General features: G+C 50.3%; 1 protein-coding gene across 2 annotated transcripts; it reads left to right on the top strand.

Annotated features, from left to right (window-relative positions):
• Positions 1–560: 560 nt before the first annotated feature.
• Positions 561–25,774, top strand: Pyroxd2 (pyridine nucleotide-disulphide oxidoreductase domain 2). Of its 2 annotated transcripts, none has more exons than XM_076921589.1 (16): positions 561–922; positions 3,958–3,977; positions 5,760–5,883; positions 5,956–6,029; positions 10,236–10,391; positions 12,001–12,154; positions 14,168–14,229; positions 14,310–14,407; positions 16,657–16,798; positions 17,145–17,279; positions 18,508–18,580; positions 18,794–18,950; positions 21,578–21,732; positions 23,032–23,138; positions 24,668–24,788; positions 25,467–25,774. In XM_076921589.1, the coding sequence occupies exons 1-16, from the start codon at positions 796–798 to the stop codon at positions 25,535–25,537; spliced, it is 1,776 nt and encodes a 591-aa protein (XP_076777704.1). In that variant the 5' UTR covers positions 561–795; the 3' UTR covers positions 25,538–25,774. The 2 variants fall into 2 exon arrangements, with proteins under 2 accessions (XP_076777704.1, XP_034346553.1); XM_034490662.2 differs by having other exon boundaries at positions 564–922; positions 5,790–5,883.
• The last annotated feature ends 714 nt before the right edge of the window (positions 25,775–26,488 follow it).

The following is a 26,488-nucleotide window of genomic DNA, read 5'->3' as shown; positions in this document are numbered from 1 at the left end:
CTTGTCCAAACTGCCACACAGTTCAGATTGCAGCTCTCCACTTCCAGTCCCTTTCTCCTGCAGAGGAGTGATTCCTGAGGAGTGGACAGGTCCTCTGTTCTAGATAGGGCACAGAGATAACATGGAAGCACACTAGCTGAGGTCATTTACAGGCGTGAGCCCAAATCCTAGAGAATCTTTGGAAAATTGAAAAGCTGCCAAAACAAAACTGTCCAGACCCTTCCGGCCAGCGAGACCAGCCTCAGTGGAGTGTGCAGGAGAGAACACAGCTCTCGGGGACCTAGGTGGCCTTTTCTGTTGTCCAAAGGCACTGGTATGGTTGTACTGAAAGATGGCTGTGGAGGCTCCCGCAACACGGAGCAGTGGCCACCTTGCAAGGTCCGGGACTCTACCGGCAAGCAGGAGTCAAGTCAGACTTGACAGTGCCCTGCCCACTGGGTAGGATCTCGGCCCCGCCCCCAGGCTTCTGCCCTTACAGAAAAAGGAGGCAAGAGGAAGGCGGGACCTCTGCGTTGGCTCCCCCTCCCCCTCTAGCCCACTAGTGGGCCCCGGAGAACCTAGTTAATTGTTCTCTCTTTGATCCCTGCTCGCTGGAGTCCTGGAGGGAACCCAGACTGCCAATCTTAGCCCACACGCCCCCTTTAAAGACTAGTCTGCGCAAACTCAGAGCCGCAGAAGCGCAGACCCGAGAAATCGTGGCCCAAGGCCAAGGCTGACACAGGACCGCCACTCCTAACCCCTCCCCTTGCCTGAGCCTCTGGAAAGCTGACTGCAAGCAAATTGCTGGAGGCAGAAATGGCTGCCCGCGGCCGAGGTCTCATCAGGGCCTTGCACTCCTCTCCCTGCCCTGCTTGGAAACGAGCTCAGTCGGGAGCCAACGGGCGCCTGAAGCCCGAGTACGATGCCGTGGTGATAGGAGCAGGTAAAGCTAAAGAAGGCAGAGCCAGAGCTCAGGGAGGGAAGGCAGCGTCCTGCCCACGGGCCTACAGGGAGCCTCTGCTGTGTACACAACCTGGCCGGGAGTTCCAGTGAGCAGGGCCTATGATGGAAGTCCTCTCTGGTCTGGGAGACAGGATTTCTTGGTTCTGATTCCACTTCGGTGCACTGTGAGGTCTAGAACGGCTCTTGCCTTCTGGGTTTAAACCTATCTATCCAGAATGACAAGGAGTGACTAAGTAAGTTTCCCTGTATCTCCTGCAAAATGAGTGAGTTCCTTCCAGGACCATATGCGGGAGCAAAGACACCACCCCCCCACCCCCCCACCCCCGACTGTAGACAAATGAGCTCTCACTCTGAGCCCTGAGTTCTGGTACGCATCTCACTTCTGAGGTCATCAGTTGGAAGAGGAAGCCAGAGTTGTTTCATAAAGAGAAAAAGTGGTTGGGGGTTCTGAGACACCTTAACGCGTATCCGCAAAGGGCGTCATCTCCATGGCTTCCCTCAGACACAGATACCTGCTATAGCGGTGGTCCTGCAACATCTTGCTGGCTCTCAGGCTCACAGCACTGGTGTCTGCTGGGTAATGGGCTGAAGCATAGCCTAGGGCCAGGCTGCTCCACACCAGGGCCTTCCTGTTCACACTTTTGGGGCCCGAAGGCATTTATTCCCAGCTGGGCGCTTACATAGATGATATAACAGGTTCACACTTCCGTGAGATGCATCACACAGCTTTAAGTAAATGTGGGCCTGGTTTGGCTTCTTCTTGTGTCTACTACTGAGAGCCACCCTCTCCCAATTTGTGCACACATGAATGTTTATTATACACAGACTTGTTTATTATCGATACTAAAATAAAGATATGTCTCACACAGTTTTTACAAACCAAATATACAGAGCTCTTGATTTAAATGCCAAGTTTTTTTTCCATTGAAAACACAGCCAACCCAACATTCCACTGTGTGAAAAGGATTGCAGCCCAAGTCAGCAAGCTGCATTTAAGGGCTGTCCCCTGCAGAGTGGGCATTCCCCTGAAGCCTGGGGATTAGCAGGTCCTGCAGCAGAAGGGGACAGGCCACCAGAAGCCACAGGAGAGTCAGTCAGGACTTGGAGACTGGACTTTGGGGGATTGTTTTGTCACTAGAAGGCTCTTTGTCATTCATTCATGGCTGAACTGAGACCAGTTACCAAGGAAACTTTACTAGTTTTTCAAGATTAATGAGCCACCAGTGACAAGCCAGATAGCTACCATGTTTGTTCCGGCCTTGCATGGGGCTGAGTGCTTCTCCAGACAATGCTAAGTCTCCTCCCTCAACACCACAAGGCTCCACATTATATATGAAGGATATATATATTACATGCATATTACTCTCTGCCTTACATATGAAGAACTTCAAGGCAGCCACTGGTAGATGCCTCTCTGAGGGTCAAGCCAGGTGACATCCGGGCTGCCTGCCTTGAAGTTATGTGTCTATTCAGAGAACGGCTTCTCCGACTGTAGGTTCACACCAAGGGCAGGTCCAACAAGCAGTTTTTCCTAAACTTTCTTATGAAAAATTTATAACATTTTAAAAATAAAACCACATAGGGTTTCCCAACCTGAGGGTTGTGACTCAAATGACCCTTTCACAGGGGTCACATATCAGCTGTCCCGCATATCAGATGTTTACATTGTGATTCATAACAGTAGCAAAATTACAGTTATGACGTAACAACAAAAATAGTTTCATTGTTGGAGGTCACCACAATGAGGTGTGAAAGGATCGCAGTATCAGGAAAGCTGAGAACCACTGTATGACATAGGTCATCATATAAACTCACCACAGGATGGGTTACTGCTGGGGCATGGAGCTTTGGGCCTGTGAAACATTTGTTAGTCGGGCGTATGCTAGGTCATGGTGTAAAATACATTTATTCTTGTGAACAGTGAGCAAAGGGCTTGAGAAATCCAGTTTCAGAGACTCCATTAATGGCTGAGAAGCTGGCTCAGTGACCTCTAAAACTCTGGACGTCTCCATGTGGGAAATTTAAAACAAAAGCAACTCGGGCATGGAGAAATTCATCACAGGGGTCACGGCTGCTCCCTGCTTGTGGACATTTGTCAGATAAGAGTTGAACATTTGATTTGAGCCCACACTGGGTCCAGGTGGACGCTGAGAGATCACAGTCATCTACTGACATCTGAAAGATAAGAGTGGCATCTGTCACTAATGAGAAAAATGACCAGGGGCCCCAAAGCTGGCTGACACCCTCATGGCCTGTGAATGATTCTCTACCAACAGCCGACCTGTCCCCGTGAGCAAGGCACAGCCTGCGGCCTTGCACTCAGTGTAGCCCTGAAGCCACTTGCACAGAAATCACTGGGAAATTGTAAGAAATCGGGTCCCAACACAACACCCGCAACCTGCAGGACAGAGCCTGCTTTGTTACTGGTGCACACACCTTGCAGGACAAAGCCTGCTTTGTTACTGGTGCACACACCTTGCAGGACAAAGCCTGCTTTGTTACTGGTGCACATCAACCTGCAGGACAGAGCCTGCTTCATCACTGGTGCACACCTGAAGCCCTGTGTGTTACTCATCTCATTTTTTAAAGTTCTGAACTATTCCCATGTCCTTGTTGGAGCACTGGGGACTGACAGAGACACTATTGCGCCTGGTTCCAGCCACCTTGGGTCAAACAAGCTGTGTGACAGCAGCTGTTCCAGTGAATGGCTCTCAGTGCCTGCCCACACATACCTTCAAAGTCTCCCCAGCCATGTAAACTCAGACCATGATACTTCCATACTGGCTCCCTCTAAAGTCAGAAGTCCAGTAACTTCTCCCTGACCTTGAAGCAAGAAACAGAGCTTCTTCCAAGCCAAGGCCAACAAACCCGGAGTAGGCTTCCTGACTCCCCCTGAGATGCTGAATCCAAATATAGGACAGAGGAGAAGATACCTGGGGTCTGGGGTTAGAAATGGGGACTCAACGCTTAAAGAACATGTATTTAATAAGACTTTTCTCTCTTGTCTCATTGCAGGACACAACGGGCTGGTGGCTGTGAGTACCTCTTTGGTCTTACTTCAGTGCCCCCTGAGCAAGTGGCTCCCAGCAGCAAAGGGAAGGATTTGAAAAAGCAAGCAGGACAGAGGCCACAGGAACAAAGGAAAGGGCAGTCTGTCCATGCATCTAGTGTTGATCCAGGGCCAGGTAGAGGGGACATCATGGACTACTTCCTTGTCCTTTCCCCAAGCTATGTGGTCCTCATGGCCTGTGGGAGGGTCTGAGGTTTAGAAAATGTCACTCACTGGCAAGGGGGACAAGTTAGAGCCTAGAGTGAGAAGGGTCTCTCACAGCCAGGCAGTTTGCACTTCCCAAGGAAGAAACTGTTGGAAAGAACCTAATATAGAGTCTAATAAAGAAGGCTTTGCTCCAGATTATATATTGTCAGCATATGAAGATGACCTGGGAATCTCAAAGCTTGCCTGGAGTGGAGATGGTCAGAGATGCCCTTTGTGCACAGATACCGCTGTGCAGTGGACCTGCTCAGTGCTTGCCCCATTCCCATGGTCTCAGAGCAGCCTGCTTGGCAGATGTTCTTCTATGAAGTCGTTTCTGTTGCTTAAGAGAGCAGCATGGCTTCCCTCTTTGTGCCAGGCCAGATTACCAGGCCCGCTCCTGTCTATTCTCAATACAGTGTATCTGGAGACTAGATTCCCAACTCCTCTGCTCAGAGCTCTGGGAGCCTGAGGCAAGCTGTTACCCTCACTGAACTTCAGTTTCCCATCTGTAAAGTAGAGGGTAGCACAAAAACTGTTCCTAGCATGGTGGGCTAGCGACACCCCATACAGTAGTTACCAAGTGACCTTTGCAAAAGGTGACTTAGGAATTTCACCATCTTTATTGCCACAAAGATATCAGTGGTACAAAGACACACGTATGTGCATGCATGTTCACACACGCACACGTGCACACGCGTGCACGCACACTTTCTCTCTCTCTCTCTCTCTCTCTCTCTCTCTCTCTCTCTCTCTCTCTCTCTCCAGGGCTGTAGGCCTAAACTAGCTTAATTTAATTTCTCACTAAATGCCAGAGAAACCCTGCATCAGTCATTTCCCTCAAATAAAGTTTTGCTGAAGCCACAGAGTCCCTTTATTGCATGGGCCACAGGTGTCAAAGCATACTCAATAAAGCATATTTTAAGTACTCACTAGAGAGTGGCTAAGGCAGCAATTCTCAACGTGTGGGTGATGACCCCTTTGGGGGTCGCATATCAGATATCGTGTGTATCAGATATTTACATTACGATTCATAATAGTAGCAGAATTACAGTTATGAAGTAGCAATGGAATAACTTTATGGTTGAGGTCACCACAACACGAGGACCTGTATTAAAGGGCAGCAGCATTAGGAAAGTGGAGAAGCACTGAGCTAAGGTAACCCTCACCAGCCCTGTGATGCTGAGGAGGTCAGAACTGTAATCATAAGCCCTGCCTTTACACGTGAGGGAACTGAGGCGTGTGGACCAGCAGGAACCAGATGAGGATGAGAAACTGAACCTGGAGACCCAGACCTACTGTCCTCAGCCCCACCATACTGTTGTTGATGTGTCCCAGTGGATGTACAGGGCTTGCTCCAGCCTGAGAGGAAGGAGGGACACCCAGGGCAGAGTAGACAGGATGCAGTATGTGTCCCCCAGGTCTCCCCTAAAGGAAGAAAAATCATCTTCAGCTGGGAAGTTGAGGGGGAGATGTAGGCACACCAGGTCTGAAAGGACATATAGACATCACAACCAAGGGTTTCATGCAGCCCCTGCAGTGAGGCTCCTTGGTCAATCCCAAGGGATCAAGAAAGGATCCTGTGTCCTCCCAGGCAGCGTACCTCCAGAGGCTGGGGGTGAACACCGCAGTCTTTGAGAGGCGCCATGTGATCGGGGGTGCAGCTGTTACTGAGGAGATCATTCCTGGTGAGCCCTGAGAAGGGGATGGGGGGAGGCAGGGGTGATCGGGGATGACTAGTCCCTCTGATTTTGTTCCAGGATTCAAGTTCTCTCGAGCATCCTATCTCCTCAGCCTACTGAGGCCACAAATTTACACAGACCTGGAGCTGAAGGTAGATTGCCCATCTTGGCCTGGTGGTTGGTAGAGGGTGGGGCTGACTCCTTCTTCCTGGCCTGGGAGGGAGGCATCATGTCCATGCCCCAAGCACCTTCCTGCTTGAGGTCTCTCTTCTCTTCCAAGCTCTGTCTAATCCACACCTGTTCCTCTGCATGCCATAGCTTGATTTTGTCTCAGCCATCCTGTACTTTAAGATCTGGCAAATCTCAAATAAGAAACAGGTCTCTTGAAAGATGAGAGTTGTTGTTGTTGTTGTTGTTGCTGCTGCTGCTGCTGCTGCTGCTGCTTTACCATCAGACTTTCAGTCTGCATGCCAGCACCTATCTAATGCCTTGGGCAGGGGCTTCCAACCCCTCTCTAGCTCCCTTTGCCTCCTAGTATCTTATCTGGTTTTCATAAAGCACCCACATGCAGCCTCAGCACCCAGGTTTACAAAGCTGCTCTTCTTAAACTTTGGCATCTGCCACCATTGATAGCGTGACCAGGAAACTGTGCCACTGTGGGCAGAGTCCATTCATGGTCTCAAAGATAAAAGAATCTTAAAACAGACACAGAAAGAAACTCAGAGGCAATGTATTCAAGTCAGAGGGAGATGGCCCTGAACATGATCTTGTGTGTGGAGATCTTGGCTAAAAAGAGACTTCCTTCCTTCACCCAGTTCAGACTTTCATAGCAGACTCCCTGAGACACTTGTCTCAGGGGACCGGGGCCTCTTCTGGAATCTGGGACATCTGGAAGGATCCTTTCCCTGCCTTTTGTCCTTCTCTCCCGTCTGCTCACCTCTGCCCACTGGCAGGCCCTTTCTCCTCCTCCTCCTCCTCCTCTTCCTCCTCCTCCTCCTCCTCTTCCTCCTCCTCCTCCTCCTCTTCCTCCTCCTCCTTCTTCTCCTCTCCCTCCTCCTCCTTCTTCTCCTCTTCCTCCTTCTCCTCAACTCAACCATCTCAGTCCTGAGGCCAACTTGGCTGTCTCCTGTCTTGGAAAAAAAGCAGCCATGGAGCCTCCTTTACTGCATAGGTCCTGCATGAAATGAAGAGACCAGGCAGGCACTGTCTGTTTCTAAAATGCTTCGCTCTAATATAGTGGTTCAGGTTGCTTTGGGAAGAATGAGAACCACTGTCATATAGAATCAAGTACCAGAGTCTATGAACCAGGTGATAAGAGAAGCCCAAATGTAGAAATTATGAGAGAGAGAGAGAGAGAGAGAGAGAGAGAGAGAGAGAGAGAGAGAGCTGAACTGGATAGAACTTAGCCAAAGCCTGGGGTTAAGTGGTCCAGAGTCTTCAGTCTGTATCCTACTATAGCTGAAGGAATTTGTATTAATAGGGTTACAGTTTATGGTGGCAGATCTATGGAGGGGCAGAAGCAGCCTCGCTTCCTTCCCATCCCTGGGGAATCTTCTAGGTCTCTTCCATCCAGGCTCCTCCCACTCCTGCTTTACCGAGGAATGACCTAGGTACTACTGGGGAAATGGGGATTACCAAAGGCCTTGCTCAGAAGCCTGTTTTCATAGTTGTGCGACCCAGCGCAGCCTTTCACAGCATTCTCTCAGGGCTGAGATGCCTCTGGTCCTCCCTGTCCCTCTCCACCTGAAATGGCTGTGCTTGCTGAGACTTGGGGTGAGCAGAGGGAGGCTCTGCTTCTGTTGTAACTCAAGGCTAACTGTGTACCCTGAACAACCTCAGTTTAACATTCTCTTCCTCTTCCTCCTTATCCTAATTGAAAAGTCGGGAATGACAAAGGTACCATTTAGAAGTCCTAGAATCCATTTTAAAAAAAATCACCCATGTTCAATTAGTTACATTTGAAATAACTCAGCTTCCTCTAGGCTGCTTATCGACTAGTTTACTCAATCCATGTTCCCTGAGTATCTGCTTTGTACCAGGCCCAGAACAAGCCTGGGGACAGGTACAGTGGGGAATCTGAGACACAGTAAGGGAACATTAAGTGGAGGCAGGTGACAGAAAGAAAAACCAGAAGACAGTGGGATAGGAAGGAGCGAAGTTCCACACTCCCCTGGTGACAGGAACTCCTCGAAGGGATGACACACGAGCTAATGTGCTCTAGCCACATATACATCCAAGAGAGAGAGAGAGAGAGAGAGAGAGAGAGAGAGAGCGCTCTGGTCAGAGGAAAATGGAAGTAAGCAGGCCAAAGCAAGTACGAGCAGAAAGCTCCTGTGGCCAGAGCATCCCACTACAGAGGGTGTGGGGAATGGGGCAGGAGCAGCTCACGCTAGGACTATATTTCATCCAGGAACAGTGAGAAGCCAGAAGAGGTGTCCAGTCAGAAAGCAGAAGTTTGTAGGTTAGTCCCCTGGCCATGTTGGAGATGGCGTGGAAGGCCAGATACCAGAGGCAGCTGCTCAGTGGACCACAAGATGGCAGTCTGTGCCGAGGGCATGGGGCTGGGGAGGCGTGTACACTTTGTACAGAGCTGACTTAGCAGTGTTAGAGATGTCAGTGGTGAGGCAAAGGGAGGAGCTGAGGATAGCCCCTGCAGTTAGTGCATCAGATTAGGAGGAACCAAGGCAGGGGCTGGAGAGCTATCTCCACACTTTAGTTAAGAGCGCTTCCTGCTCTTGTAGAGGTCTTGGCTTCAAATCCCAGCATCCACACGACTGCTCACCCCAATCTGTAACTCTGTTTTCAGAGCTTCTGATGCGGTCTTCTGACATCCATAGGCACCTGGCACATAATCACACACACACACACACACACACACACACACACACACACATACACACACACACACACACAGGCAAAATACCTCTATACATAAAGTTAAATTTTAAAAAGAGGGCCCAAGGTAGAAGTTTCTCCAATCTGTAATATAGGTTTCTCAACTTTAATGTTTTAAAACAAGCTGAGTGCCGGGCAGTGGTGATGCATGCCTTTAATCCCAGCACTTGGGAAGCAGAGGCAGGCGGATTTCTGAGTTCGAGGCCAGCCTGGTCTACAGAGTGAGTTCCAGGACAGCCAGGACTACACAGAGAAACCCTGTCTCAAAAAACAAAACAAAACAACCAACTCCCCCCCCCCCAAAAAAAAAACCAAAACAACAACAAAAAAAAAACTAGATTAAAACAAGCTGAAAGTTCCCCAGGCCAGTCCCTACCTACATCTGGATTCTGCTCTCTGAACTCTGTGCCCAGGTGATGGTGTATGCTGGAATGCCTGTGGTTTGGGCGGCTCCTGGAATATTGGTAAGGTCATCTTTCCACGTGCTTCCCTACCACACATAGTGACTGTGCCATGCCCGTGTGAGGGATGCACCAGCAGCAAAGCAGACAGTGTCCCCACCTCAAGGAGATGGAGACAAAATGTACATATAATTAACCATGTGGTGACAAGGGCTTTGTTCTTCTTTGGATAAAGAACAGAGAGCAGGCCAGGGTGGTCGGTCGGTGCCGGGTAGGGCTTGCTGATAAGCATCTGAGCAGAGACATACAATGAGAGAGCAGGCCATGGATCCGGACAAAGAAATGTCCAGAAAGCGGCCATAGTCCGTCCAGCTGATGTCAGCCCAGTCTCTGTTGTGTCGCTGGCCCGTTGGAGAAGTCAACGTGGGGTGAGGAAGCTCTAGAGAAACAAAGCCAACTTTAAATGTATGAAGGAGATGTCCACTTAACGTGACAGTAGTAAAGTAGATTGCCATGCAAATAATATAAAAATTAAATGACTAATATATCCACCTTTTACATACGTATTTTCGCATAATTGTTGCTTTGGTGTTTATTTTTAAAGTTCGCTTACTGCCTTCTGAAGTAATGGGAGACAGCTATAGATATGGGTCTCCGGGCTAGGGAGTCACAGAGGTGTGGCTTTGAAATACAGATTGCCTTCTAAAGTGATGTGGGTACAAATTTTTCAACTCTTTGAACTTACGTGACTCTCTAGACTTGTAGTGTAGTAGTGACTGTAGAGAAACCTTTCTGATGAAGTAATTGTAGGGTGGACAGGTGAGGACGTGTTACGATATCGGTATGCTCGGTGTGACACTGTGCGTCTTGGTTTTATTGGTCTGTCACTGGGTCTCTGGACAAGAGGGTTATTTATAACCTCCGATAAAAGGATAGGAACCAGTTCTGTACATCTCAGGACCAAAGACAAACATACCTAACTGGTCTCACAAACAGAAATGGAGGAAGGTCTAGAGCAGAAACACGGATCCCTAAAATGTCTGTGCTTTGTGTGTTCTGCAGAAACATGGGCTGAAACTTCATCTGAGAAATCCCTACTCCTTCACTCCCATGCTGGAAGAGGGTACACTGAGCAAGCTGCCCAGGTCCCTTCTGCTGGGCACAGACATGGCTGAAAACCAGAAGCAAATCTCTCAGTTCTCACGGAAGGATGCCCAGGTAGGGAAGGTGGACAGAGACTGAAACCTCCCCTCAGCAGCCCAGAGCAGGCGCTTGAGATGACGTGGATGCCAAGGCTGTAGCTGAAACAGGCCGCTTTCCCTGGACAGCTCTGCCCATGCTAGCCTTTGACCTTAGGGACTCTCACCAGAATTGGTGGACAGCGCTTAAAAGCAGTAGACACTGGGACTCCTGGAGCTGCTGGTGTTCATCTGAGACTGCTGGCATGCTGAGTTTCATAACGAAATCCCTGGAATGCATTATCCCTCTGCTTTTGCTCAGAACCCCACATGTTACCCATCCCAAAGCCCACGAAAGACCACAAGAAGAACTTAGGGCAGGAAAATGTTCTTTCAGTTTGACATCAATCCATGACAACCAAAGCAAGAAAGCGTCCGTGGTGGTGTGCAAATCTGCTTCCCAGAACACACACCATATGGAGAATGCCTGCTGCTTCCTGCAGATCTAGTGCAGGAACACGTTCACTAGCTTTGTCCAGATGAGTCAACGGGTGATGTAATGGGCTTGGTATGGTGGGTTCTGCAGTTGAGGAAATAGTCTAAGATGGCCGTTCTTGTGCCAGCCTGGATGCCGGCTGTAGGAGTGCCACCAAATACTATCTCAGTGGAGACATGCGTATAAAAAAAAACCTAGGTTTATGCATTCAATGCACTTGCTTTCTGGTGTGCAAATCTAGCAAAAGATTGGGCAAAGGCTGGACAGCCACAGGCCTGGACAGTCACAGACCTGGACAGCCACAGGCATGAAGTACTCACCCCTTTACCCAGAGCATCCTAAGCCTGGCCGTGTTAGCTACTATTCTCGTAGCTGTGACAGAGAATAAACTAGAAGTAGCTTAGAGGAAGAAGGACTTGTTTGGCTTGTTGTTTAAGAAGGAACGGTTCGTGATGGCAGGAAGGTATGACGGGAGCAGCTCGGCAGCAGGCGTGTCAGGTGCTGGTTATTTCTCCTCAGCTGTTAGGAACAGAGGGCTCTGTGGAAGCAGAGCCAGCCTGTATCCCTCAGAGCTTACCTGCAAGCCCTACATCCCACCGAACCGCTCCCATGTCTCAGAGGTTCTTCAGCCTCTCCCAAACAGCATCACCTCATCCCAAACTGTTCTAATACCTGTGCCCGTGGGACACTCCAATGGAGATCATAGTGCTGACTGTTGAGTGGAACTGTCCTCTCACCTCCCACCCCCTCAGTGTCATGAGCATCTGATGTAGTGTGCTGAGGACCCCTTGTCCCAGTGCGTGTGGCCCTACTTGCTATAGTAGGACGGATGGGCCCATTTCCCATGGGACCTAAAGACCTCAGTCAATTCTTTTGTGCTTGAAAGCCGTCATTTTGCATGCCTGGTCTAGGTAAAACTTTATTATTAGCGATAATAAAAGTTTAAAAGTTCTTTACTACAGAACGATATGTAATGCCACAATTTCCTGAGTTTATTCATATATATAGCTGGGCTGAAATTCAACGTCCCAGCATAAGAATCAATAAGAACTTAAGGTAGCAACTTCCATTGGTGTTCCTATCACCCAGGCACGAGGACAGTATCCTGTGAGATGCTGGGCTGTGGCATGCTAACATGTAAGCTCTGTTGCAGGCCTTTCCTAGATACGAGGAGTTCATGAAACGCTTGGTGCTAGCCATTGACCCCCTGCTGGATGCAGCTCCAGTGGACATAGCAGCCTTCCAACATGGCTCCCTGCTGCAGAGGCTCAGGGCACTGTCCACCCTGAGGCCCCTGCTGAAGGCAGGTAAGTCTAAAGTAGAAGAATCAGGGGGTGGGGAGTGACCTTCGTGGAAACAAGCCTGCTTTCTAGATTTCTAGACCTAAGCCCAAGCTCCAAGGAAGCCACCACAGCTAATAGGCCATTGCCCACAGAGGCTGCCGGGCACTCCCCTGGAGAGTTTCAGCCTATGCTACCCTAGAAACAGAGCCCAAGACCAAGGGTTGTGATTACTTAGAAAGGTGACCCCAAGGCAACCAAAACGGGGATTAAAGGAGGAAACTGCAGAGTACGTTAGTTACCTTGTGTCAGTTCAGTAAAATACCACAGTGACCAAGTGACTAAAGAAGGGAAGCATTTATTTTAACATAAGGTTTCAGAGGGTTAGCGTCCATAATGGCAAAGACAGTGTGGCAGCAGGCAGCTGGAGCCGGAAGCTCACTGACCAGAGTCCATCCACATGCAGGAACTAGAGTCTGCAAACTGAAAGGAGACAGGGCCTATAAGCTCCTAGAGCCCACTTGCAGTGACGCACTTCCTCCAGCAAGGCTCCACCTCGTAAAGGTTCCATAAGCCCTCCAACAAACAGCGCCAACAACTGGGGACCAAGTGTTCAGACACCAGCCTGACAGGGGCATACCTTATGCCAACCGCCGCCCAGAGGGAATACCAGTACCAGGGTGTGTGTTGTCACTGGCCATGGGGTAGTGGGAGATGAGACACTGGCCTTGATGAGGCCCTGAGGTATGAACTCACAGGAGGTGTGCGGGTCCTTAAGGATCATTTCTAAGAGAAGGAAGGGGCCCTGTCCCCAACTGGCCAGGGGTTCTCTCCTGAGACAGTGACCTCTGGGCATGCGTCTTTGAGAAGTGCAGAGAAGAAAGGGTACATCCCACTGGAGCCTTCACTTGAGGCTATTGGAATTCAATATGTGAAGCAGATCAAAGCCTGTGTGAAGCGCCTTGCCACAGCCACAGCTAGATCATGATATAAGATCCAGAAAAATTTCAAGAGCTGCCTCCTCATGAGGAAGAATGCTAAATTTAGACTCAAGAAAATATTAAAAGGTCTGTGATCAATTAGTGAGGTCTTCCGGGGGCCCTGATCAAATCCGCTGTCATTTTCTACCCTTAGGGTACACAGACAAATTCCCATATCCTAGAAAAATACTGAATCAGTTAGCTGTGGCCACAAGAAAAAGAAACCCCACAAAACTCCTTTGGCATCTAAAAACCAGCACTCATTTCCCTGGTTGTTTGTAGTCAGCGGATGCTGGCGGGATCAGCAGGTCCAGTCGGGCTTGTGCACATGTTTGTGGCTGAGGAGAACCAGCGTGGTGCCCTCTCTGCTCTCAGTGTCTCGACCTACGTGTGGAATCGCCACGATACACTGGCATGTCCTTCTCACATCAGTGGAGATGCTCAGGGGCCAACTTCTGCTGCCCAGGCCAGTTACGAGTCTCCATTTGTGACACATTTATAAATATTCCGTTGGCTAGTGAGATGCATGGATAAGCCCAGAGTCGAGGTTAGAGCAGGTCTGCCAGCTGTGTTGGGTGGTTACCGCATCTGGAAATGGAGACAGCAAGTCAACATTGTCGCCAGTACCAAAAGCAGACACTCCTTTTCAGATTACCAGTCCCGGGAGCCTCATGCAATAACAATATCAATTGTTATAAATTCATTATGTTAATATTTATTAAGCAAGTACTGTTGATAACTGCAAAGGTATACAGAGGGGTCACAGTGGCCAAAACCCATGAGCCCAGTCCTTTTGCTAAAATATAACTAGTGCCCACAAAGTCACGCATCTTTTCTGTTATATTTAATCCTTACAATAGCGTGTGAAACACATCCCCCGTCTTACAAAGAAACGGGCTCGGAGCTGAATGTGTTTAAAAGGGGGCCCAGAGCCTTGTAAGCACACACCACTGCCTTTGAGTGTCACACCATTGCCACCAAGCGACCCTTCCTGTTCTTTCCTAGGGATGGAATGGTCTCCTCAAAGCCTGTCTCACTTGATGCTGTACTTCTCTTCCAGGGCACACCCTGGGAGCCCAGCTCCCCCAGTACTACGAAGTCCTAACAGCCCCTATTTCCAAGGTGAGTGCGGCCAGATGGTGGCCTAGGGATTCTTTCCTGCCACCCAGGCCCTTGAGCCTGTCTGGGGCTTTGCTCTTCAGGTGCTGGACCAATGGTTTGAGTCTGAGCCTCTGAAGGCAACTCTGGCAACAGACGCTGTGATTGGAGCAATGACGAGTCCTTACACTCCGGGGAGTGGGTGAGTAGGGGCCAGGGGGACGCTGCTGAAGGAGAGCATACTTCCTAATGAGAGGAAGCTCGCGGACTGCCAAATGGCAGAGCTTCTCTAGCACAGGGGCGTGAAGATCAGCATAGCATGCACGTTGGATAAACTCCCCAAGAGGCAGAGCTGAAAACCCGACTTCAGAAAAGGGTCCTTTCCAGAGTCACGTGGGTAGTAAGAGTCACATCTGAAAACTGGACTTCAGAGAAGGGTCCTGCCCAGATCACATGGATAGTAAGAGTCACATCTGAAAACTGGACTTCAGAGAAGGGTCCTGCCCAGATCACATGGGTAGTAAGAGGCAGGTCTGACTTCTAGCACATGCTGTCTGAACCCCAGAATTCCTTCTGTCCTCCTCCTGGTTCTTCTCTCTTCTCTCTGTCTCTCTCTGTCTCTCTCCATCTCTCTCCGTCTCTGTCTCTGTCTCTGTCTCTCTCTCTCTCTCTCTCTCTCTCTCTCTCTCTCTCTCTCTCTCTGAAGGGCTGAGAAATGCCCTTCTCTGTGAGGACCTGTGCACCTACAGCCCAACAGGAGAGGAGCAGCCAGACAGTGAGGGCTGTGGCTGTGTTTTGAACTCATTGGCCTCTTGTATAAGAATAGGAGTGGAAGGGTGTGTGTGTGTGTGTGTGTGTGTGTGTGTGTGAGAGAGAGAGAGAGAGAGAGAGAGAGTATGTGTGTGCATGTGTGTGTGAGTGTGTATGTGTGTGCATGTGTGTGTGAATGTGTATTTGTGTGCATGTGTGTGTGAGTGTGTATGTGTATGCATGTGTGTGTGGGTGTGTATGTGTGTGCATGTGTGTGTGAGTGTGTGTGTGTGTGTGCATGTGTGTGTGAGTGTGTATGTGTGTATGAGTGTGTATGTGTGTGCATGTGTATATGTGCATGTGTGTATGCATGTGTATGTGTGTGCATGGGTGTAGAGATGAAAAGGGGCCACCAAGAGTGTTTCTAAGATGCAACTAGAGCTGTCAGTGTGGCTTATCTCTCAGGATGAAAGCACCCCTAGGAAGTGGCTTTTCAATTGAGGTCAAGCCAGTCCCGAAGTCCCCAGGGCCATAGAGAAGAAGCTAGGACAGCATTTGCTGCACTCCGCCAAGCTGTTGACTAGCCAGCCGATGTGGATCTGGGGCCTCCTGTCCTTTTCTCTTGGGTCTCAGGGAAGCTGAGCTACTGGCCAGCTTGTAAAACACGCCTTTTAGAAACCCATTGTTTCACTTAGCTACTGCTGATGATCACTCGCCAGTGCTGGGTGCTGGGTGCTGGGTGCTGGGTGCTGGGTGCTGGGTGCTGGGTGCTGGAGATACAGGAGTCCATGGACCAGAAGTCCTCACAGGACAGAGACCTGGAGCAAGCAGAGATTATCGGAAAGTGTACTGCTGGTGGGCCAGCAGAGAAAGCTGCCCTGCTGTAACAAAAGGCCTGCAACAGGAAATGTTTGGTCTGAAATGAGGGAAAGAGAAGAGGCTTGATGAAAAAAAGATGAGGGAGGAAGAGGTTCCAGGCTGGCAGCCCAGCAGGTGCAGAGGCTGGAGTGGCATGGGCAAACGCTTCATTCCAGCAACCAAAGGGACAGCTTAGCAGGGAGGTGCAGTGAGAGGGGAGGACTGGGCTGACACCAGACAGGAGCCATGGGCACCACCTGATGACACTGGCCTGTCCCCTCAGGCAGCGGAGGCTCTGAAACAAAGGAGGATGTTAGCATTTGGGCTCTGAGACCAAGGCTCCGGCTCCACCAAGGTGACCTGCAAGACAAGCTCTGAGTAGGATCGGTGGCCCTGGTCTGGCTGCGTGAGAGAGAGAGAAGAGAGAGGCAGTTAGTCAGGGCATCTGAGCATCTGCAGGGTCAAGGTCAATGCCAGGGTTTCTGGTGGAACATTGAAAGTGTCCTTTGTTTTTGTGGGGACACTGAAAACAACCAGCTCAGAGAATGGTGATGGTTCTGGGTTAACATGTGTGCCAGAAGCACACATGTGGAGATGCCTATAGGAGTGAGGCACAGGCTGGTGCTTGGCGTGCTTGTGGCACACGGATGCTGGAGTCCTGTGTCACATGTATGCACAGGGAAAGACTGTGGCATGGGAAGGCAGGGCACTGAGCTCATGCGAGGCTCAGGGAAAAGGCTGGACTGGGAAGGAGTTGAAGGTCCAGAACAGAAAAGGCTATTTGCTTCTGAAACTGAGATGGGACTTTGCCTCAGCCCTCGGTGCTCTGTGCCCTGCCCTCAGGTATGTGCTGCTGCATCATGTGATGGGCAGCCTGGAGGGGATGCAGGGCGCCTGGAGCTACGTCCAGGGTGGCATGGGTGCCCTCTCTGATGCCATTGCAAGCTCAGCTACTACACATGGAGCAAGTATCTTCACAGAAAAGGTATGCGCCCCCTTCCCCAACCCTGACTATTGGCCTGGATGCAGGGTGGAGGGTGGAGCACCCTCAGATTTGGAGAGACGCCTGAGTTGCCTGAGTTCACAAAGTGAAGCCCAGAATCCAGGCTCTCAGTTCTGAAGTCGGTCAACTTCTCAAGTCCACCAGTCACAAAACCACGGAGGGCTGTACTCCATGGTGGGCGGGTTGCATCAGTGCACCCCTGAGAAGCCTCTGGCTTGGGGGACAGGTTGGGGGTGAAGAAGTATGGGTGCCTAGGAGCCACACTCACTATTCTCAACCTGACTTCCTTCTGGGGGTGGGGTTCGTCGGTCTCCTTTTGGGGCTCCAGACTGTGGCTAAGGTGCAGGTGAACAGTGAAGGCCGTGTTCAAGGCGTCACACTGCAGGATGGAGTGGAGATCAGGAGCAGAGTCGTCTTGTCCTGTGCATCACCACAGGTCACCTTCTTAGAGCTAACACCACAGGTGAGACAGGTCAGGGGATAGGTAAGATGTCTGCCATACAGGCCTTGGAATGTGGTGTGGGGAGATTACACCTGGCTGGACAATCTGAGAACCTAGGCTTATCTGAGAAAGCCAGCAGCTTACAAACAGTAGAGAAGTCTCATGGATTATGGGAAGGTCTGCAGAGGTGAGGAGACAGAGACCACACAGCTGGCAATAGGCCAAGCCCGTGCCAGGGCCCAGGTCTGGCTTATAATTCTTACCACTTTTCTACTACCGAGATTTGGATTTCTCCCCCTGCCAACTTGGATTCTACCGTCTGCCAGTGATCTATTGCAATATTAATGCTGAGAATGGAGGTTTGGGAGGTTTTTGTTTTGTTTTGTTGTTTAGCACAGTAATAAAACTTCTGGGCAGCTAAGACCTTCTCTCATAGACAGAGAAATCTGTTGCTCTTGGCTGGTTCAGCTGCGGGGACATGTGTGTCACCTGCAGTGGCAGTGGCTCTGCTGGTCTTGACTGGACTCAGTCATCTGGGAACTGGCTGGCTGTGGCTGGTCCAGGATAGACTCTGAGGAAAGACAGAGTGGGGGACTCATGTGTTGCCTCAGCCTGATACAGGGGTTCCAGCATGTTCTCAGGCCTGGCAGAAGGCAACAACCAGCAGGCTCAGCAGGCTCCATTGTTTGACCTGGACTCATCTTACTTGCTGACATCGTCTGAATCCTGTTCACAGCCAGTCCAGGGTCTGTGGGTGTGAGTTGGGTGGAGGTTGTGGGTTTGCATCCGGGAAGGGCTCAGGACTTCGGAACATTGCAATTGGCCATACCTTCCTGTCCCGAAAGATAAGATAATGCATGCAGTCCCATCCATATGTAGGCCTGCTCTTGGGGGCAAAGCGCTACTTAATGTCTCTGAATATTTCTAGTAACGAAATCCAACAGCTCTCGGTGCACATTGGGAAGCAATTCTGAAGCAGCAACTGCCATGACCAGCAGGAGTAAGATGCATACAAATGTCAATCCCTGTCCCTAGCAGGACATGGAGAGAACTACTCCCAGCCAGGACAGTGGGCCAAGTGCAAAGAAGACAGGCTCAGCCTAGATTGGGAGGGCTCTGGGAAGCTCTCACAGAGGAGGAGTGTGAGGCTGGCTCTGAAGGAAGAAGAGGATGTCTTCGGACAGAGGTTGGAGGGCTGGTCTGAACCCCTTAGCTACCGCAGGCTGTTCACAGAAGTCTCATCCTCTAGGAGTGGCTTCCTGGGGCCTTTGTGAAGAGAATCTCCCAGCTGGACACCCAGTCTCCTGTCACCAAGATCAATGGTAAGAGATGTCTGATTGCATCTGCCTTTTGACACATTTGCATGGGAATCTCTAAATCAGGAGAACCCCAGCCACCCCGTCCTCTCCTGCCCTGACCCCAGCTTGTTCCCAGCTTGTCATACTTTGAGACTTCTGGACAAGCAGGTCCTGATTATTGAGGGAGGACCCTGCAAGGCTGGTGCCCTTATGTGACCTGACCATTTGGCTCCTCAGTGGCTGTGGACAGGCTACCAAACTTCCAGGCAGCCCCCAGTGCTCCCAGGGACCAGCCCCAAGCTCATCATCAGTGTTCCATCCACCTGAACTGCGAAGACACCCTGCTTCTCCACCAGGCCTTTGAGGACGCCAAGGGCGGCCTGCCTTCCCAAAGGTAGGTGAGACCTGGCCTTTGTGATCTCTGTGTTCTGAGCCTCTTCTACCTGGCACTAAACCTTCAGTGTCCCAGAATAAATCTGCCAGTGTCTATCCATGTTTCAAGAACACAAAAGTTATCTCAGACAAGAAATCTGAACACCAGAGCAGTGGAGATGAAGAGGGAGTGTCTTAGGTTGGCTTTCATTGCTGTGAAGGGACAACATGACCACGGCCACTCATAAAGGCAAACCTTTAATTGGGGCTGGCTTACAGTTTCAGAGGTTCAGTCCATTATCATGGTGGGAAGCATGGCAGTGTCCCGGCAGACACATTGTTGGAGAAGGAACCAAGAGTTCTATATCTTGATCCAAAGGCAGCCAGGAGGAGGCTGTCTTCTGCAGGCAGCCAGGTGGGGGAGGGTCAGCACTTCAGCACTGGGCAGGGCTTTAACACTAGGAATTCTCAGAGCCCACCTACACAGTGACATGCTTCCTCCAACAAGGCCACACCTCTTAATAATGCCACTTCCATGGACCAAGCATATTGAAATGCATGAATCTATGGGGGCCAAACTTATTCAAACCACCACAGGGGGGCATGCTGGGAGTGTCCCAGGCTAGTGGGGGACAGTCCTGAGAACAGCACTCAGAATGAGTAGAGGAAGAAGTACTTCCTGGGCAGGAGAAGTGGTTCTCAGATTCAGTGACCACAGAAGGCATGCTCACTTAGCCCTTAAGGTATGTCTGAGGGGCTCCTTCATCCAACCTCCATCCCAGCTGTACCGCCGCTGTAGGAGACGGCGGGCAGCGCTATGACCTTCATCCTCTATGTCGTTCAACAGACATTCCCTGTGATCCTACTCTGTGTCAGGCTCTACACCAGGCAGGGGTTGTGGGGCCTGGGGTGCAAATCAGACACCAAGTTTATGATAATTCTGGTGCATAGAACGCACAGCATAAGATGAAGGAGAGACGTGAGATTGCTCATGTGACTGACGCCTACTCTTTGTCAGCTCAGACACAGAGCAGCAAGAAAGACCTATAAAATCTCCACTCTGTGCGGGCCCTCCACTAGCTAAAAACCAGCCAATCATGTGCACCAGTAATAGGTACTGAGGAGAAAAAAAAAAGGTGGGTGGGCGGAGGTCTGCCTTCTGAAAGAGAAGCCCCGCCCCACCCCATGATGTGACATCTGAGCAGGGACTTGGAGGAAGCAAGACAGGTTGTGTGAATGTCCAAGGAAGAACACCAAGAGAAAAGCCCTGAGGCAGGGGTGTGCTGCTGTACTGGGACAGAAAGAGCAGGCTAGTGTGGAGGGCACCAAGCCCCAGCAGCGGGCCAGGCATTGCCCACTCCAAGACAAGGCCTGGCTTTCACTCCAAGAAAGCCCAGCTTTTCCTTTAAAAAGACCTCCCTGTCCAGTGTGGACAAAGAGGGGATACCCGATACAATTGATTACTGGATGCCGAATCTGAGGGCAACGGGACAGTGGCTGAGACCTGAGTCCAGGCAGCAGAAGGTGGGGGGAGGGGGAGAGTGTGCGGGTGCTGAGCATGTGTTAAAAGTATTTTAAAAACGAGGGTAGGGTTTGCTGTTAGGCAGAAAATGGTGTGTGAGAGGAAGGGGAGCAAGTGGAAAATTATGAGGAAGGAAGAGGTCTGGGGGGGGGGGGTGTTGAGAGATGTTAGGCACCAGGGCTTGGATGATGACAGGAGAGGCTGGCAGATATCTAAGGTGAGGGGAGAAGTGCAGCTGAGGGATGCCAGTCTGAGAAGGGGTATTTCACATGGCCATGAACGACGCCCCATGCGTCTGGATCTGTGGGGATGGTTCCAGCATCCCCCAGTCCATGGTTACCAAAATTGGTGACACTCGGGTCCCTTTTGTAAAATGGCAGAGCCTGCGTTTAGTCACCTCACATCTTCTGGTAGACCACCGGTCATCGCTGGATGACTTAAATTCACACTCACATGAACGCTGGGTAAATGGTTGTCATGCGGCATTGTTTATAGGATGATGCCAAGGGGGGTCAGCATGTTCACCAAATATAGTCTTCATTCTTTATATTTTCAATCTGTGGTTGGACAATCCGCAGAGGCCCCAGGCATGGAGGGCCAAACGTATCTAGAGATCTGAGGGTCTTATGAGGCAGGTAGAAAGGTGTTAGTGATAGGCAAAGGTGGTAGGCTAGACATGGGGCACCATACTGTGCTGCTTGAATAAGTCTAGATGCTCTACTTTGCCAGTTCATTCCAGATAGGGTCCCTGGGCCAGGAGGAGAGGGGCAGGTGTGGTTGGACCATGACCACTTGAGAACCAGTGACTCAGGGCTGACCCCTCCACGATTCTCACTGTCTGGCATTTGAGCTGGGGAGCCCAGGTTAGAACACAGGTCTGTGAGGAAGAAAGACAAGACAGGGCCACACCTCTGAACTAGTGAGAAAGGACCAGAACCCTGGCTGGGGGCTGGGCTCCCGGTCTCAGGGAATACCACAGAGGTGGTCTGGACTATGCTAACCACCATGGCTTCACTGTGATAGTCAGACCAGGTCTTTGAGGGCCTTCATTTATCTCCTGTCACCTCAGAATGACCCTGAGTTCTTCTCCTCAGTCATAACCCTCTCTGCTCCCCCTGACATCACAGGCCTATGATTGAACTCTGCATCCCTTCATCACTGGACCCCACTCTGGCTCCACCAGGCTGCCATGTTGTCTCCCTCTTCACTCAGTATACACCCTACACCCTGGCAGGAGGCAAGGTCTGGGATGAGCAGGAGAAAGACACCTATGCAGACAAAGGTAAGGAGGTAATGCAGGTTGTTCTGCAGGGTGATACCCAGTCATGGGATCCACTGGGCATGCTCCCTGCTCCCCACAGCCTCACTCCAACTAAACGCTGTGCGACTGTGAGACTGCATGTCTCAAGGGAAGAGATGTGCCCAAGGAAACCTCATATCAGCATGGTGAATATTGGCTGTGGTCAGGCACTAGGTTAAGACAGCCAAAAGGGCAGCATCCCAGGCAAGAGAGATGGCTCAGTGGATGAAGGCACATGTTGTACAGGCCCGACGACATGATTTTAATAGTGTAACAGAGAGTGGAGGGAGAAATCCAACTTCTAAAGTTGTGGCGTCTGACCTCTCTACACATGCACTGGAACACACACACACACACACAGATACATACACATTCACATGTACACATACACATTCACACACACAGAGATACATACAATGCATACACACACAATACACTCACACACACAAACTCATACACTCACAGATATACATACTCATATACACACACATGCTCACACACACACAGATACACACACTCATACACAGATACACACATACACACACGTACACACACACACATTCACACACAGAGATACATACTCATACATACATACACACGTACACAGTCACACACACAAACTCACATATTAACACACAGATACACACACAATACAGTCACACACAAACACACACTCACACAGATACACATACATATACTCACACACATACACACACTCATCCCCCCCACACACACACATACACTAGCACATAGCATTTTTTATAAAGCAGGAGACTCTGCTCTTGCCCTCTAGTTTCTCACAGTCCAGCTGAAGAGGCCAACGAGGGAGCAGATCACATTGTACTTTATGGACCAAAAGGAGAAAACCATGAGCCAGAGACAGGAGAGGACCCAAGGAAGGAAGCACTGAACTGGGTTTTCAACGATGAATGGGGGTAGGCCCGAAGGCAAAGAATATTTCAAGCAAAAGAAACAGTGTGGGCAAGCATCTGGGCAAGCATCGAGAAGAAAACTACTTCTCGTCTTCCCGAGGAGACAGGTAGCACCGTGTTTAGGTCAGGGTAAGAGATGAGGGAGTGAGGCTGGCCTGGCTACAGGCCTTTTAGATAAAGCATTTATTTGCGTATGGGCCATTTTTCATTTTGTTTTTTACTTGCTGTTATATAATTTGCATGGGATAAAATAAACTACTGCCTCATATAATTTAATAGATTTTTACTAAATTTATGAGTTGTATAACATTATTGTCCCCCTCTTCCCGATGCTTTTCCTGGGCTCCAGTGTTTGACTGTATCGAGGCCTATGCCCCCGGCTTCAAGAGATCTGTGCTGGCCAGAGATATCCTCACCCCGCGGGACCTAGAGAGAATCTTTGGGCTTCCTGGAGGGGTGAGTGTATGCGTAGGGGCCTCATACCACTGTCTTCCTACCTGCCCTCCCTGGATGGCCCCTTTGGGCTTTACCCAGCCTTCAATAGGAAGTGGTGGAGCCTCTGGCTGAGTAGGCCAGAAGAGAGAGGACACAGATTCACAGGTACCACTCAAAAAGATCCCTAGGCCTGTAGCTCTGTGGGAAGCCTGCCTTGCCTTTCCCAGCAGCCTTTTCTAAAGAGAGCTCCCTCCCTGAGGAAGCAGAACCTTGCAGTAAGCTTTGGTTTCCCAGATAAAGGAAAATGGGGGTCAGAAGCCTGCCTGGGAGCCTGGGAGCCTCAGAGTGATGAGTCTAGGAGCCCTGTGGGGAGTCAGGGAGCCCATGAGGAGTCTGGTGTTTCAAGCTGAGGCAGCTCCAGCCCTGCAGTCTCTGGCCACAGGAACTACTGAGCCATAGTGAGCTGAGTGGTCTGTGATGCACATCAGTGGGGAAGCCAACAGGGACACAAGTGACACCATTATGTTAAACCATGACATTATGTGCCAAAACAATCAGATTTGAAATCTATTAGACTAACTAAAATACACTATTGACATAAATGTCACTAATCTGCCGTTTACTTTTTAAATGCAGCTCCTAGCAAATCTAAAATTGTATACATGGCTCTGCTCATTTTTGCTTCAACAGCACAGATCTAGACAGAAGGCAAAAAGCCAGGCAGTGGGAGGGGCTTCCAAGACTGAGTGGATGGTCAGTCTGAGGCTGGGATGGTTCAGAAGTGTTGGTGACAGAATGACCTGGAGGGTGGACATGACATGAAGGTTGAACCCCAGAGGCTAAGGACAAAATGGAAGTCATGAAGGCAGGATGGCTTGAGGAAGAAGTTCACATGGGAACCGGATGAGGGGGGCAGTAAGAGGGACAGCCTATGGTGACACCTAGCAGATTCTGGTCTTCTTGTTCAGGACACCCACTGTCTTTCTGGGCCAGTCTGACCTGGGCCAGTGAACAGAACCAGCTCCCACTGTACCATGTCTGCTGCTGGCAGTGTGATGCCCATGGGACAGGTGTGGGGGTGGGAATGCTCAAGGCCAGACTGAGATGGTGGCTCCCCAAGCCTGTGCCAACACAGCAAGTCAGCCTGTCTTCCTAACAGACTGGGAGTTAGTGGTCCACAACAAGCCCCCAGGGTTCCCCCTTTTCTTACACTCAACTTTCCTACACTCTATAGACACCCCTATTCCTCTTTCTTCTCTATGAAATACCCCTGGGAGTTTCACCTGCAGTCCAGGACATGTCCCTCTCCTCTCTCACCCTGAGTTAAGAACCCAGGGAACTATCCAGGAAGCAGGAGGATCTGGATTAGAATAGGGAGAGGAAGAGTCAGCCATGGTGGCAAAACCCATTGCACTCCTACACTAACAGCTGGAACCCCAGAATCCTGCCTCTCCATTGCACTCCTACACTAACGGCTGGAACCCTGGAACACTGCCTCTCCATTGCATTCTTATACTAATGACCGGAACCCTGTAACCCTGCCATCACAGAACATATTCCATGGTGCCATGTCCCTGGACCAGCTCTACTTTGCCCGTCCGGTGCCCCAACACTCTGACTATAGATGCCCTGTGCAGGGCCTGTACCTCTGTGGAAGTGGAGCCCATCCTGGTGAGTGACCTACATTCTGTGTGGGCTGTAAGGGCTTGTGGGTGAGTGTCTGTCCTAAGCTTGCCTACAGAGGAGAATGTGGAAAGCCATCTGTGTTCCAAAGCCTCTGCACAGGGAGAGCACACAGCAGTACCTCTGCCAGGCTGCCACAACCCTCCACTTTTAGTAAACAGCTCCTCCCACCTAGGTGTAGGGACACATTCTGATGGAGGGTGGAGGCAGCTCCTCCAAAGGCTGTGAGAGGCTCACAATCCTTACTTGGTCACCCATCTTTGAGACCAGAGAGGATCAGTCATGTTCCTTAACCTTGAAATTCTTTGCTGTACCAACTCCAAGCCTAGATGACTTCACTGTGGTTGTCATCTCCTGGCGATGACGCCTTCTCTGGGATGTGGGTGAGGCTCCCGTAAAGAGCCGAGCCTCCTGCCCACTCCTGATTCTTACACGTCAGCTTTACCTGAAAAACTGCCAAGTGCCTCCCTGTTGAGGCAGGGAGGCTGGCAGGAGTGTGTGACAAGAGACCAGTGTGGCCACAGCCTGCCTGTTCCCCCCACCCAGCTGTGTGCAGAAGCTGCAAGGAGCCCAGGCAGTTTGGCAGTTGTTCCAAATTGAGGCTTCTGTCTGTGAGTCCTGCCCTGTCTCATTCTGATGGGCTTCTGAGCAGAGCTTTGGTTCCAGGAGGAGGCGTCATGGGAGCGGCTGGACGGAATGCAGCCCACGTAGTCTTTAAGGACCTCAAGAACATGTGATGCCAGACCAGCGCTGACCCTGGAGAGAAAAGTTTCCCCTGCATGTTGAGCCGCCCAGCAGGCCATCTGCCCAAGATACCCTGCTCCCAAGGATACCACTGGACATAACTGTACTAGCAAGGTGCCATTGTTTCTTAATCAGGGACTCAGTTACATTTAGCTCAATCTCACCTGTGCCCCAGGCTTTAATGGATTAACTGGGTTTGTCTTGTTAAAAACAATGTTTTTGTATAGAGACTGCTTGTATTGTTTTTCTGTGTCTATAGCTTGGGGGAGTGTGGCATACCAGCTGGACACAGTCCACCTAACGCATGGAAAAATTTGGTCCAATGTCCAACTGTTCCCTTCTTGTCAGGGGGTTTCCCACTACCAACTGATTGGAGGCCTGGCCTGCCAATGCCCAGTCAGCCACCGTCATATTCCTGTCACTATAAAACAAACTCACAGTGACTCAGAAGCTCTTTCTCTCGGGTTCACATGATAGGCCTGGGCAAAGCTTTGCAGCTCATGCCATCGAAACCTCTGGTCAGGAAACAGCAGCTGAGGGTGAGCACAGAGTGGGTCCACCAGAAACTGTGGCAATCACTTTCCACCTTCTGCTTGCCAGGTGCTAAATCTGCCATGTTTGACACTAAACCTTTCAACATAAAAAGGTCTCATTCTGCAGTGAGTTGGGCTGTCACTGTCAGAAAGAAACAGGACAGTTCCACTAATAACAACCATACTGGTAGCCTTTGAATGCTGGTCAAAGGCCACCGTCCCAAGCTGTCCCCTCTGAAGGTCAGATAGAAGCTTCCTAGGGCTCTCACACCTAGCTTCTTCTGCACAGTCAGTTACTACTTGACAACATTTCCAGTCAGTCTTTCATGCAATCAGGAGACATTTTAATATTCTTTATGTGATGTACATATGACTTCCTTTGAACTTACTTTATATCAAAAAAAACTATTC

The sequence above is a fragment of the Arvicanthis niloticus genome, chromosome 1 (assembly GCF_011762505.2).
Source record: "Arvicanthis niloticus isolate mArvNil1 chromosome 1, mArvNil1.pat.X, whole genome shotgun sequence".
NCBI classification, from domain to species: domain Eukaryota; kingdom Metazoa; phylum Chordata; class Mammalia; order Rodentia; family Muridae; genus Arvicanthis; species Arvicanthis niloticus.
The sequence above is the reverse complement of the archived record's forward strand: the minus strand, read 5'-3'. Positions and strand labels throughout refer to the sequence as shown.